This window comes from Myotis yumanensis, unplaced genomic scaffold (assembly GCF_028538775.1).
Source record: "Myotis yumanensis isolate MYYU_CA2020_CCGP unplaced genomic scaffold, mMyoYum1.0.hap1 SCAF_17, whole genome shotgun sequence".
NCBI lineage: Eukaryota > Metazoa > Chordata > Mammalia > Chiroptera > Vespertilionidae > Myotis > Myotis yumanensis.
Genome location: NW_027223768.1, coordinates 22462037 through 22476386, shown reverse-complemented (window position 1 = coordinate 22476386; position 14350 = coordinate 22462037). Strand labels below are relative to the sequence as shown.

At 36.3% G+C, this 14350-nt stretch overlaps 1 protein-coding gene across 1 annotated transcript in view; it reads right to left on the bottom strand.

The window, feature by feature from the left end:
• The window catches only part of CEP350 (centrosomal protein 350), a 115323-nt gene that overhangs the window by 91296 nt on the left and 9677 nt on the right, over window positions 1-14350 (bottom strand). The window contains exons 2-7 of the mRNA XM_070396928.1: window positions 12888-12973; window positions 11862-11908; window positions 8015-8129; window positions 7013-7172; window positions 3254-3876; window positions 477-590 (exon numbers count right to left, since the gene is read on the bottom strand). Coding sequence (XP_070253029.1) covers window positions 477-590; window positions 3254-3876; window positions 7013-7172; window positions 8015-8129; window positions 11862-11908; window positions 12888-12960 — 1132 coding nt within the window. The 5' untranslated portion in view covers window positions 12961-12973. The remainder of the gene's footprint in view (window positions 1-476; window positions 591-3253; window positions 3877-7012; window positions 7173-8014; window positions 8130-11861; window positions 11909-12887; window positions 12974-14350) is intronic.

Below are 14350 nucleotides of genomic sequence, written 5' to 3'. Positions count from 1 at the left end.
GTGACCATTTTTATGTTTAAACTAGTGGCCCGCTACATGAAATTCGTGAACATTAAAAGGGAATTAGAGGAAATATTTTAATATTGCCATATGCCCTTTCTCTATAATAGAAGTGTCACGGATGAAAGAAAATTAGTTAAATGTGTATGAAAATCTCCCTCCTGTCAGAGTCTGGGGCGCGCTAAGGGACCCAGAGTCAAGTCCCCACCCACCCACGCGCGCCTCGAAATCGCGAGAGACTCAAACCCAGCCAGACCCACCCCTGTCAAACCCCGCAGGGTGGGGGGTGCAGCCTCAGGTCCCCAGCCTGGAGGTGGACGCAGCCTCAGGTCCCCCGGCACAGCCTCAGATCCCCCGGCGCAAGGGCACGAGAGCATAATGACCATTTGCATATTAGCTCTTTATTATATAGGATATTTTAAGTTAGACAGTATGCATGATATAACACTAAAAATCTTAGAAAGCTCTACTCTCACCTGCAAAGTGAAGTGCTAAGTCTCGATACAGTTCTCTACTCATGTTTTGAAACTCAGCCTCTTGCCACACTTTGCCATCAGGTGTTCGAATCTTGGTCTCTGAAGGATTGAAGCCTAATACATTTCAACACACAGAACATTCTTATCAAAGTTGCTTTATAAGTTTTGTTCGTTATACTCTTTTTTAAAATGAGATATAATTAACATACTTTAAATTCACTTTTTTAAAGTGTACATCTCAGTGGTTTGTAGTATATTTACAAAGTTATACAACTATCACCATCTAATTCCCAAGCACTTCATCTCCCTGAAAAAAAGCCCTGTACACATTAGCAGTTGCCCCACACACAACTGTCTCTGTTCCCTGGCAACTGCTCATCTACTTTCTATCTTTATGGATGTGGCTATTCTGGACATTTCATATAAATAGAATCATACAATATGTGGTTTTGTGTCTGGCTTCTTCACTTAGCATAAGTTTTCAATATTTATCCACTGTATAACATGTATCAAAACTTTATTCCTTTTTATTGTCAAATGATATTTCAATGTATGGCTATACCAACATTTGTTATCTATTCATCAGCTGATGGACATTCTATTTTTTTGGCTACGATTAATGCCACTGCTATGAACATATGTGTACAAATTTTATGTGGACATATGTTTTCAATCCCCATGGGTATTATACCTAGAAGTGGAATAGCTGGGTCATATAGTAACTCTATATTTAAATTTTTGAGGAACTGCTAAACTGTTTTCTAAAATAACTGTACTATTTTGCATTCTCACCAGCAATATATGAGGGTTTCAATTTCTCCACATCCTCACCAACACTAGTTATTGTCTGTCTTTTTTATTACAGTCACCCTACTAAATGTGAAATGGTATCTCAAGTATGGTTTTGACTTGCATTTCCCTAATAACTAATAATGCTGAGCAGCTTTATAAGGTTTATGAGAGGAATGCATAATTAGTTACTACATAATGTGTTGACAAATACTATTTGGAAAAAGTAAGCTTCAGGGAGATAAAGCAATATATATTTCTTCAAAAAGATTAGAAGTGGTCCTAGCTGCTTTGGCTCAGTGGATAGAGCGTTGGACTGTGGACTGAAGGGTCCAGGTTTGATTCCAGTCAAGGGCATATGCCCAGGTTGTGGGCTCGATCCCCAGTTGGGGGCATGCAGGAGGCAGCCGGTCAATGATTCTCTCTCATCATTGATGTTTCTATCTCTCTCCCTCTCCCTTCCTCTCTGAAATCAATAAAAATATATTTTTAAAAAAAGACTAGAAGTGGAGAAATACTGAATTAAATGATAAAAATGTCAATCATCATAAATTATAAATATCAGAGATTTAAACTATCCTTCTCAAGACTGACAGAAAGACTACTTATTCTTTGCTTTGAAGATAGGCATTAGTTGCTAACATCTGTCAGACTTTGCCTATGACTGAACTAACTTCTAGAATAAACAAACCTTAAATGTATAATATGCATTTAATGGGTTTGATATAAATATAGCAAAAGTTTTGGATAGTAACTCACTATCTCAGAAACAACAAGCACATTTGACCCCGCCATTTGCTATTTGCTCTGTCAACAGTGTGGACAATTACTACATGGTACACAAATAACTAAAAGGTATAAAAGAATTTTATTAATAGTACATTAGACCAATCATGGATAACAGAGCAATTTTTTTCAGGATTCTAAAGAGAACTATTCACAATTTTATCACAAATTAGCTAGAATAAAATGCAAATTACCTGTTTTTTAAAAACTAATTCACAATGAATGTCATTAGCAAAACAAAATAAAACTGGTAATTTGTCTAAATGTACACAGCAAAATATGTTCTGCAGAAAAAAATGACTAAAGACACTTTAGGACTATAAAAAAATTACAAAAGTGGTCAGAGAAAAATTGGATTTAGTAGAAAAATACAAAACAAAATTGAGTAGGGCAAAAACTGTCCTAGTTTGTTAATAACTTAAAATTAACAGAAGAAACAAATCTTGACAATATTTTGATCTTCATACATTTATCTAGAAAAAATGAACTTGGAAAAATATCCACAAAAGTTACAATGGCAGATGTTTTCATGACAAAAGTCTAACATAGACTAACCTGATCAATGAATTAACTCTTTAATAAAAACTTTACATGATGACCCTATGAAAATAATTTCAGGAACATAAAAATACAAACTTCTTAAAACCACTATATATAAAAACATAAGCTGGCTAAAAACAGACATTCTCTCTGAAAGAGTTATACCAACTCTATCAATGTTAAACACAGGGGAAAAAACTCTAGTGTCAAAACTTGAGAGTTAAAACAACAGGAATCAAATGTTAGTGCCAAAATATTCTGTAACTAAATATTAACTCAAACTGACTAAACTGTTCTTTAAGTATTACTTGTGAAAGAATTCCTAATAACAATCTAAATACAATGGCAGAATAAGAGCAATATTTTTCAGTTCTCTGAAAATGTACTAGTTCTTAATTCCTCTTTTTTTCAACTTATTAAATGTTCATACTATGGCCCTGATGGACTTATTAATGATTCAAATTCTTGACTCTATCCCAGAAGTTCTGATTTAGGTCCAGTGTAGGATCCAGAAACCTGCATTTTTAACTTGCACCTTGAATTAATTTCTTGATTTGAGAATCACAACTATTTTAAAGATGATCATTTCTACTCAAATACATCCTGGGGAGATAGAGGAATAAGGAGGCAGAAAGAGAAAGATACAAGGACTGATTACAAACCTTTATATGCTGGAGCAGGTGGTGCTGTTGCCACTTTCCTGACTTTTGCTGTCACTGAGCTATCAACATTAACAACCATTACTGGGTGGTCAATATGACCCTGATTCTGGCTCCGGCCATTTATTTCTTCTGAGTGTTCCCACTGTTTCCTAATCCGCTCCTTGAGTTTCTCCAGTTTGACATCATGTTGTCGCCGCTTTAAGATATCTAATCTTTGGGAATTACAAGTACTCGTAGAAGAGGGAGAAGAGTCAGTTAGCCGTAACACTTTTGGATCAATATCATGGCCTATGTTATTGCCAGAAGCCTTCAAATTGTTCTCATTTCCCTTTGTTCTATTAGGCTTTTCTTCCTCAGTTCTCACTGGAGCTGCCATCCTAATCAAACTTTCAGAATTTTGCAATGCATCAATTGCTGGTCGATCATTTAAAAACCTTACAACAGTATCATTCATGACAGATGATTGGGAACTCTCAAAATCACGGCAATGTGTATTCCGTTCTTCTCGACTGCTTACCCTCCAGTTCCCATTTTCAGGCTTTTCTTCATTAACATCCACACAATATACATGCTTTGACTCTAAAGAATTGGGACTTACATTGGAAGGTGTGCCATGAACTTCCCTATTATTAAAAAATAATAGTTAGTTTTAAATAAAAAGTACAAAAACCAGTCAAAATGAAACCAGTTTTACAAATGGAGAACTCCAAACTAAAATTACAGAACAAACGATACCCAGAAATTCCAGTAGGTTAAAACTAATAAAATAACCATTACTAACATTAAGACTCAATGACCTCTCTATCAGGTTCTAAATCATAATGTACACATTATAAAATAAGAATAATACAAAAGGTTTTGTGGGGAGATTTAAGAATGCCAGAAAACAGGATTATATTCTGATTTTGGATATTCGCTTGATACCTTTTACCAAAATGTATGTTTTACTCCTTCATGAAATCTTAAGTACTAGGAAAAAAGTTCTCAAATACTGGCATTTCATGTGTGTAACTTCTAAATAACGTACCAAATTAACAAATAAAGTGGGAGCAGAAATAAAGTAAAAGTACAATAAATATTTTCCTTCAAATAAATGTGGTTAGTAAAGTCAAACTCTTTGAACCACAGACTACTCTTTTGGCAGCTTCAAACTACATAAAGCATATGGAGAAACTCTACGGTTAGCAAGAAGACTAGACATAGCCAAAGCACATATCACAAAGTCCACATTCTCTATTCATAAAAACACCAGCACAAGTCTTCCTTCAGAGACTATTTTTATTTTACGCATCATTCTAATAAGTTATATTTTGGAAACAGAAACAGTTTATTAAAAGGGAAGTTAATGAAGACAAAAAGGCCTCAGCAGCAAGAACACATGAATCATGAAAAAACACCCAACAATATTATAAAAGCACACATAGCAACGACCTGGACACGCAATGTCTGAAGGAGTAGACTTTGCCACCTGTGGCCATTGAGCACTTGAAATGTGGCTAGTCCAAACTGTGATGTGCTATAGTCACATATGAATTCAAAAGATTTACAGCATCAACAAAAGAATGATGCATGTGTGTATGTAACTACTAAAAAATGTTTAGATTCCACATGTGGCCGCATTAATGGGATTATTGTATAGCACTGATAGAGATGTTTCATTTAAAGGCTTAAAACTGCCACAAAAAGTCTTACAGCCATGACTATTACAGCATAATATGATACTTAGATCTATTATGAGTATGTGAGTATGTGTGTTTATCTAAGGAGATAGTAGTCTACAGCTTTCATCAGATTCTCATTGAGGTCCATGACCCAAAAAACATTAGATCCTGTTCTGAGTGGTTGAATATTAAATTAGATGGGGGCTGAGAACCGAGTCCTGCAGCTTCCACTAGATATCATGACTAACTGCAATTATTTTCACTATCTTGACCAGACTGTAACAATTCACAGTTAAAATGATTTAGGTCTAAAATTAGCACAGGCGGAAATAGAATGAAGCATTAAAAATAAATTAAATTAAAAATAAATTAAAAGGTGTTACATACTATGCTTCAATCTTAAAAAAGGAAGGACACTGAAAAGAAAGGAGGGCAGGATGGAGAAATTAATTCACTCACTAAATATTTGCTAAATACATATAAGGGTGTTCACTATACAATTTTTTCTACATTTCTATAAATATGAAAATTTTCATAATAAAATGTTGGGAAAATATTTATGGAATACTTAGTAAGTGATAGGCATTAAGACAGGGCTTTGAGAATAAGACAGATTTACAGTCTTATATAGACTAATGCAATGGGTTGTTATAGAAACAAAATATAATGCAATATGAAAATGCTCTAGTGAAGGAAGTTATATAGTATTGTGGCAGCACAGAAGAAGGGTTAAATAGGCTGGGGGAATGTAGTGGGGTAGAAACAGATCTCATGATGTTTCATACAGATGGTGAAAAAAGATGAATTTGAAGTGATAAATGTAGTTGAGTTGGCCAGGTGAAGGGCGTTCTACTCACAGCTAGCATATAGGCATTTTTTTCTTAAAAGATGCAAAATTTACATAATTTTAAATATTAGGTAGTATTCCTAGCAGAAAGAACATTAGAATCTATACACAGAGTTAGTAATTTAGTTTCAATTCTGATAGTTATTACATTTCTAGGCAAGTTGCTTAATATTTTTGTGGTTAAAGATTCTGAACTCTGATTATTTTTCATAATTTTCTTTTCTCTTTTTTCTAAACTATGAACTTTTACCCAGATTAGATCCATGGCCTTCTCTTTACAGTTCTTTCACCATTTTGATTATGACAACTCCCAAATTTATATTCCAGCCCTGACCTTTCTATACACATTCCTATCCAAATTTTCAAGTGCCTACTAAATATTTTCACATAGACATTTCAAAATTGCATCAAATTGAACTATTGAAAATGGAACTCATAATCCACCTCTATCTCTCAAATTCTTTCTCTCAAATTTAAGAGTACAAACATATACCCATTACTATCAAACAGCATCATGAAACTCCTTGATTGATTGATTGGCACTTTAAAATACTAAAAGTGCCTATAAATGCAACAAAGAAATATAAGGGTCAGTGTTTATTACTTCTTACTATTTGCTATACTAAGAGCACAAACACATTTATATCATTAATAAAATGTCCCACAAACGAAGACAAAATTTGATAATTTTATCTGTTGAATATCCTAAATTATCACCTAACCAAAAACACAAAGCATTTCATATCATCCATACTATCAAAATTTATTCATTAAACTTGAACATCTGACTAAATAAGTTGCTGAAAGGAGCCACTGGCTAATGTAAAACAATAAACCAGCCCACATTCTCAAGAAGAAATTTTAGGTAACTGATTAATGCTATCAAAAAAAGAAGAAACGACGCTATACAAAGTTCATTATGTATAATATCCCATATGAGGTATTAAGGGAGGGGGGGAAGAACCACAGTTCCTGAGTAATTTGTCTGTAGCAAACATACTTATTGCAATGGTGGTAGCTGCCTGGAGCAAATATTACTACTTCTTCCCTCCCCAAATATTTAATCAGTAAATGTAGAAAGTCAGTATTTCATAATATAAAGGACGTTTGCTTTATTTTTTTCTGAAAAATGAAAAGGTAATAATACCAGAGCCAGAGTGCTATGAAAAAGTTGGAAAATAAACTATAATCTTACTGTAAATATTACAGGTTAGCCCTATTTGATAACTTTTTAAGAAAAAAAACACTAACCTGTAAGAAGCCAAAGGTTCACGGAATTCCACACGATTATTTTTCTTTACATTACTTTCCAGGGTGGTAACTCTGAGAGGACTACGAGATTTCTCTTTCCGTGATTTAGAAGATTTGGAGGTTGGAGCATTAAGCCAAGTATCAACCAGGTATCTACCTTCTGTGGAGGGAAAAAAATCTGTGAGAACATATGGTATAAAATACTACTGTCTCTGAATCTGACAAGGATCTAAGAAAATAACTTAGGTATCTATTATTTCTGAGACCTCTAGCTGGATATTATATAAGTAGCTGGAAAAAACTCAGGCTATTTAAATTATTACAGTAACTCAAATCTATAAAGATTATATTCTGTGCAAACAATGCAAAATAAAATTCAACATATAAAATTTCTTTTTGTCAAAGGCTCTCACTCAGTGAAAAAAGGAAATATCAGATAAAACCCAAAAGATTCACAGATTTTTTTTAAAAAGCACAATTTCAGTGGAAAGTACTAACCTGCAGGTTTTAGCCCACTGATTAGGAAACCAAAGAATTAAATATATGAAAAATAAACAAAAAATCATTGGCATTGTGTGAATTTATGATAGTATCTATAAGACAGATATTCCATTTATGATTTTAAACTCCAACAAAAGATACAAACCTTATTAAGCCAACTAAATTTCAAAGTGACATAAAGACCTGTGAATTTCTTTTTTAAAAAAGACATATAACCCCAAAGGCTCAAAATCAAATTCTCACCACTAAAAACAAATGAAAATTCACTGTTAAAGGTGATACAGTGGTACTTAAGTCCCTAATTAATCGGTAAGGAAAATACCACCTACAGTCAACAAATTTGAGGCTGCTTCGTAACTACTTAGTACCAAAGGAAAAATGAAGAGGTATAGTCTCTGACAAGAGAGCAAGCAAATACATGGGACTATAAGAAGAAATTAAACTGAATCAAAACCAACATCAAAAATTTATATTAAATATATTCAGTAACTTCATACATACCTTTTCTACTTATTTTTCGGGTAGCACTTGCAGAAGATTTCTTGGTATCCATGACAGAATCAAACACAGCCGTACTTGTAGGGGTTACTTCTAATTTGTTTTCAATGTGTCTCAGCTAAAGTTAAATACCATTACAACAAATAGGTTAATTCTGTAAATAGCCAGCTACTATCAAATTACAGTTATTTAAAACTATATCAAAAAAATAAATAAATAAAAAATAAAACTGTATCGCCCAATACCTTTCTCCAAAATAGGGAAAAAAACTCAGGAATATTTTACTGTAATGAACAAAACTATAGTGTTTTCATTATTTATTTCTTCAGCTATACTAATAATTGGCACAATGCTGCCCAAATTTAGACAAGAAAACCAAAAAGATTCTAAGGAATATCAAAGACTTTCTATTTGTCTTGACCTATTTTTTAATTGTTGTTTTATTAAAGCTATAAAAGTTTTCTGACATTATATGCTGCATATCATTATGCATATATCTTGTGCATATTACATGCAAAAAGTAGGAAAAAATAATTCAGACATACTAAAACTTAAGAGTACTATTCAAACAGCCACAACTTTTTATAGTCTTTTGTCTGTAAAATAAGTTTCACAATAAGGATAAAAATAACAAGACAGAATTCAGGTTTCCATACAATTTACAATATAAGTCAATTTTTGTTATAACCACCAATGTTCTCAATGATTTTAAAAAGCATTTTCCCCTTAATAGTAATCATTTGTAGTAACCAAAATGGTGAAAAGCCTGTATTTAGATCTATTAAACAGAAAAGGTATAAAAAAACAAATTAAAATAATAAAAATTCCACCACAGAGAGACAAAAAAACTGTATAAAATTCTGACTTATCTTCTTTTGAATTTTTGCAGTGCAATGTACTCACAAAAGTGAAATAATCCTACAATAGTTCTGTATCAGGCTTCTCCTCCTCCATTTATGAGCCCCTTATCACCCTTAAAAATTCTTTTAAAAAATCCAATCATTTTGAAAAACTAACAGTTCAGTTCTAAATTAGTTTAGCTCTAAATTAAATTGGAGGATAGAAACTATTCCTGCATTATAGATGTATAATGCTCATGTAGGAGAGAGAAAATATAGCTCTGGCCAGGTGGTTCAGTTGGCTGGAGCGTCTTTCTATACACCAAAAGGTTTCGGATTTGCTTCCCAGTCAAGACACATATCTAAGTTACGGGTTTGATCCCTGCTCAGGGCGTGTACAGGAGGCAAGCAATTGATGTTTCTCTCTCTCTGACCCTACCTCTCTCCCTAAAATCAATTTAAAAAAACATATCCTTGGGTGAATTGCTATTAATGAGGTCAAAATTTGACCCTGCACCCTGGTAGTTTGCTCAGTGGTTAGAGCACCAGCTTGCCCGCATACCTCAGTTGCAGATTCCCCCACCTCTGTAGGAGAGAGTAAGGGAAGCAACCAATTGATGTGTCTGTCTCACATCAATGTTTCTTTCTGTCTCTCTCCCCCCTCCTCCCTTCCTTCCACTCTCTCTAGAAATCAATGGAAAAAACATCCTCGGGTGAGAATTTAAAAAAAAAAAATTTGACCCTGCATTATAACCAAATGTAGGTTACAGTACATTTTCCAGATTGATTTTCAAACCAGTTCAAAAGATTAGGAGACAGAAAATAACATCCTATATAATAAAAGCCTAATATGCAAATCGACTGAATGGCAGAACAATCGGTCAGTGGGGGTTGGGGCCAAAGAGCAAGAGGCACCAGGCCAGCTAAGGCGGGTGCCAGTGGGCAGAGGAAGGGGATGGCAATTGGGGGTGGCAGTGGAGGGGCGATGGGGGCGGGGCTGGCCACTTGCTGGCCAGCGCCATCCCGATTGGCCCGTCGGTCGCATCCCGCAGAGGGAGGCCACCAGCGGTGGCAGCAGGGCGATGGAGGGGCGGGGCTGGCTGCTCGCCAGCCAGGGCAGTCCCCCTACTGGCCTGCCATTCACCTCCCGCAAAGGGAGGCCAAACTGCAGCTTAGGCCCGCTCCCCAGAGGCAGCGGGCCTAAGCTGTCAGTCGGACATCCCCCGAGGGCTCTTGGACTGTGAGAGGGCGAAGGTTGGGTTGAGGGAAACCCCCCAAGTGCACGATTTTCATGCACCTGGCCTCTAGTATTCAAATAATAAAGAAGTAGGTGATTCAAATTCAGGTAGAATACAAAAGAAAACAAAAAGGACATATTAGAATTGTAATGTGCTCAGAAAGCAAATGAAAAAGGAAGGAGTCTCCCTTCGAAGGGACTATGCATCACATGCCAAACATATCTGTTTTACTAAACTCCTGATAAAACTGGACACACACAAATGAGAATAGGTTGCTCACAGTCATTCTTCAGTAATGCTGAAAGAAACCCTTCTATTACTGCCACAAAAAAGAAGAGATAATTCAGTCTATTCAAGAAGTAGTTGTTCCTTTCATTTCCTGACTGAGCCCTTTACCTAAACTTAGCTCCACCTTCCCAAATTCATTTTGTTTTAAATCTTCAATTCAACACACCAAATGAACAAATTTAATAAAGGAGAATAAATAGCAGAAATTACTTTAAGATTTTATGTCATAGTGTTGCTGAAACCGGTTTGGCTCAGTGGATAGAGCGTCGGCCTGCGGACTGAAAGGTCCCAGGTTCGATTCCGGTCAAGGGCATGTACCTGGGTTGCGGGCACATCCCCAGTGGGGAATGTGCAGGAGGCAGCTGATCGATGTTTCTCTCTCATTGATGTTTCTGACTCTCTATCTCTCTCCCTTCCTCTCTGTAAAAAATCAATAAAATATATTTTAAAAAAAAAGATTTTATGTCATAGTGTTAATGTTCCAGATACCTAAAGTGTCTTGATTATTCTTTTATTATTTAACTAGAGGCCCAGCGCATGAAATCGTGCACGGGTAGGGTCCCTAGACCTGCCCTGCGATCAGGGCCATCTTCTGCCCACTTGCCAGTCCCCAGTCCCACCCTGCTGCCACCCCCTGGTTCGCCGTGGTTCCCCATTTGCCATGATTCCCCGTTCGCCATGCTGCAATTGGAGCCTGTGGACCTGGGGGAGGGACCAAGAGGTTGGCCATCTCGGTTCCGCCCGCTTGCCAGTCCCATCCCCCCACCACCCACCCCAGTTCCCAGTGGTTCCCTGTTCGTCATACTGCGATCGGAGCCAACAGGCCGGGGGGCGAGGAAAGACCGAGAGGTGGTCAATGCACCTCATAGCGACTAGTCGAGCAGTCGTTCCGGTTGTTACGCTTATGGTCACTGGCCTTTGATTATATAGGATAGTTGTTATTAATGTTCATTCGATAATATATGGTATACTAGAGGCCCGGTGCATGAAATTCGTGCAGGGGCGGGGTCCCTCAGCCGGGCCTGCACCCTCTCCAATCTGGGACCCCTCGGAGGATGTCCGACTGCCGGTTTAGACCCTGCAAGATTGGGCCTAAACCAGCAGTTGGACATCCCTCTCACAATCCAGGACCACTGGCTCCTAACCGCTCGCCTGCCTACCTGATCACCCCTAACTGCCTCTGCTTGCCGGCGTGATCGTCCCCTAACTGCCCTCCTGATGGCCTGGTAGCCCCCTAACTGCCCCCCTGACAGCCTGATAGCCCCTGCCTTGGCCCCTGCCACTGTGGCTTTGTCCAGAAGGATGTCCGGAAGACGTCCAGTCTAATTAGCATATTACCCTTTTATTAGTATAGATAATTTCTTACCAAAATGTCAACCTTATTTTGTTAACAAAAGCACTGTAGAAAAAAATTTAATTTATTCAATTCCAACAAGTAATCAATTTTAAACCAGAAAGAAATAAATGGAAACTATAACTACTTACAGCAGCCTTGTTCTGAGAAAGTGCATCCCACGATGTGGTTATATCTGCTGGGGAACATTGATATTTACTGAATCAAAAGCTCTGAAGTGGACCTTGGAATCTGCATTTTAATAAGCTCCCAAATACATTCAAAAGTTTGAAACCCACTTTATTAGGCAGAACTATTCTCCAACAAGTGCTGTACTATATTGAGCCAAAACATGGTTCTTCTCCCATCCAATAACGTTGAGCTTCCTAATACAGTATACAGTTGAGTTGTATTAGACACTGGTCCTATTAGTCCTTAGGACAGCTGGACTAACTCCCACCCACACTCCAATTTCACATCTCCAACAATTTACCCCAATGAGCTGAACAAATACAAAATTTTGCATTGTATGGTAAGTCACATTATGTATAAAGATTAGAAAACTACACCTAAAATCTTTCATATAACAGCCCTTCACATAGTATAAGGCCATATATTTCCCCTGAGTCATACTTCTCTAGCATATTTTCATTTCCTCCAAACGCTCCTTATGTGACATGATTTTCAGATCCCTCAGAAACCCAACAATCTTCCTCCAGATATACTCCAGTTTGTCTATGTCCCTCAAAAAATATCACACTCTAAATTACGGTTATCCCCAAAAGCATCATTTTAAAGAGTTCAATGAGACTATTATTTTTGTTATCAGTGCACTATAGGTGTATATTAAGAGCTATGTCATACTACTTAAGTCAGAATTTCTAAGAAATTGTATAAAACTAGTTTTACATATACTGATTCTTTTTCAAAAAATATTTTTTTCCTTTACCATAGGATGCCTTAGAAGGTAAGTTACCTTGTATCTTTAAAACAAAATTAAAATTTTAAAATAGAAAACATTATTTTTTAAACTGTATTAATCATATGTAAAAAAAATTTAATTATTTATCCCTTTTATAAATCAAAGCATGTGTATAATTTTCATTACTGATTAGTTCAGAATTTTATACATATGACCTAAACAAAAGATTAATAAATTCAGTTAAAAAAAATCATACCTTGAACAGTATCCTTGCTTTGAGAGTTCCTTGGATTTGGTAAAGGCACCTCTTTTGATTTGCTGCTCCTCATCCTGCCAATTTACCTGCAATCATATCATCAATATTCACTGAGTATCAATATAACAATGTTAGTAAAGAAAATGCCCTTACTTATCTTGTCTTTCATTAAAGTCAGGAAAGGATTTTGTCCTCTCTAAAAGTTATCTTTATACCCTCGTAAGAATTCCTGAAATTCTATCTAAATAGGTCTGTTCTTCATGAAAGAATACATATATATGTATATGTGTTTGTGTGTGTGTGTATATATATATATAATGTATAAAAAAAATTTTTAAAAGATCACTGTGGAAAAAGCACAATGAAAAAAATCTCTTCATAGAAAGAAGTGAATCTAATATGTCAAAACTCTATCTTTAAAGTATAAACTTTAATTTGCAAAATGACTTTTTTAACCACTTTAAAGTGTTCACCAAATCAAAGAGATTTGGTTGAACATCGTCCCGTGCACCAAGAGGTCACTGGTTCGATTTCTGGCATATGCCTGGGTTTCTGGCTTGATCCCCAGGAGGAGGTGTGCAGTAGGTAGCTGATCGATGTTTCTATCCCTCTCTCCCTCTCCCTTCCTCTCCCTCTAAAAATAAAAACAAGCATATATTTTTAAAAAGAATTGAGAGGGCCCTGACCGGTTTGGCTCAGTGAATAGAGCGTCGGCCTGCAGACTGAAGAGTCCCAGGTTCGATTCCGGTCAAGGGCACGTACCTTGGTTGCGGGCACATCTCCAGTAGGGGGTGTGCAGGAGGCAGCTGATCGATGTTTCTCTCTTATCGATGTTTCTGGCTCTCTGTCCCTCTCCCCTTCCTCTCCGTAAAAAAACAATAGAATATATTTTTAAAAAATAATAAAAAAATAAAAAGAATTGAGAGGTAAACAATACTACCTTTAAAATATTTCTCTGTCCCGGCCTGTGTGGCTCAGTAATTGAGCATCAATCTATAAACCAGGAGGTCGTGGTTCGATTCCAGATCAGGGCACATGCCCAGGTGAGGGCTGGATCCCCATTAGGGTGTGTGCAAGAGGCAGCTGATCGATGATTCTCTCTCATCACTGATGTCTCTATTTCTCTTCCTTCCTCTCTGAAATCAATAAAAATATATTAAAAATATTTGTCTTGGCACATAAAATATGCCTCCATACAGCTGCTGAAAATTTTTTATGATATTTCCGTAATTTCTCTCTCTCTCATCCCTTTACCTCTAATTCAGAGCATCGTCTTTAGCCTAAATTATGGTAAAAAGCTTCCCAAATTATTCTTCTCCTAATCTCTTCTTCATACGCAACCAAAGTTATCTTTCTAAAACAGAATCTAGCAAATCTGCTTTTATAACTCTTCAATGACTATCACCTATGGGACAAAATTCCAAGTTCATAGCATGATGGAACTTGGAGGCCTTCACAACCTT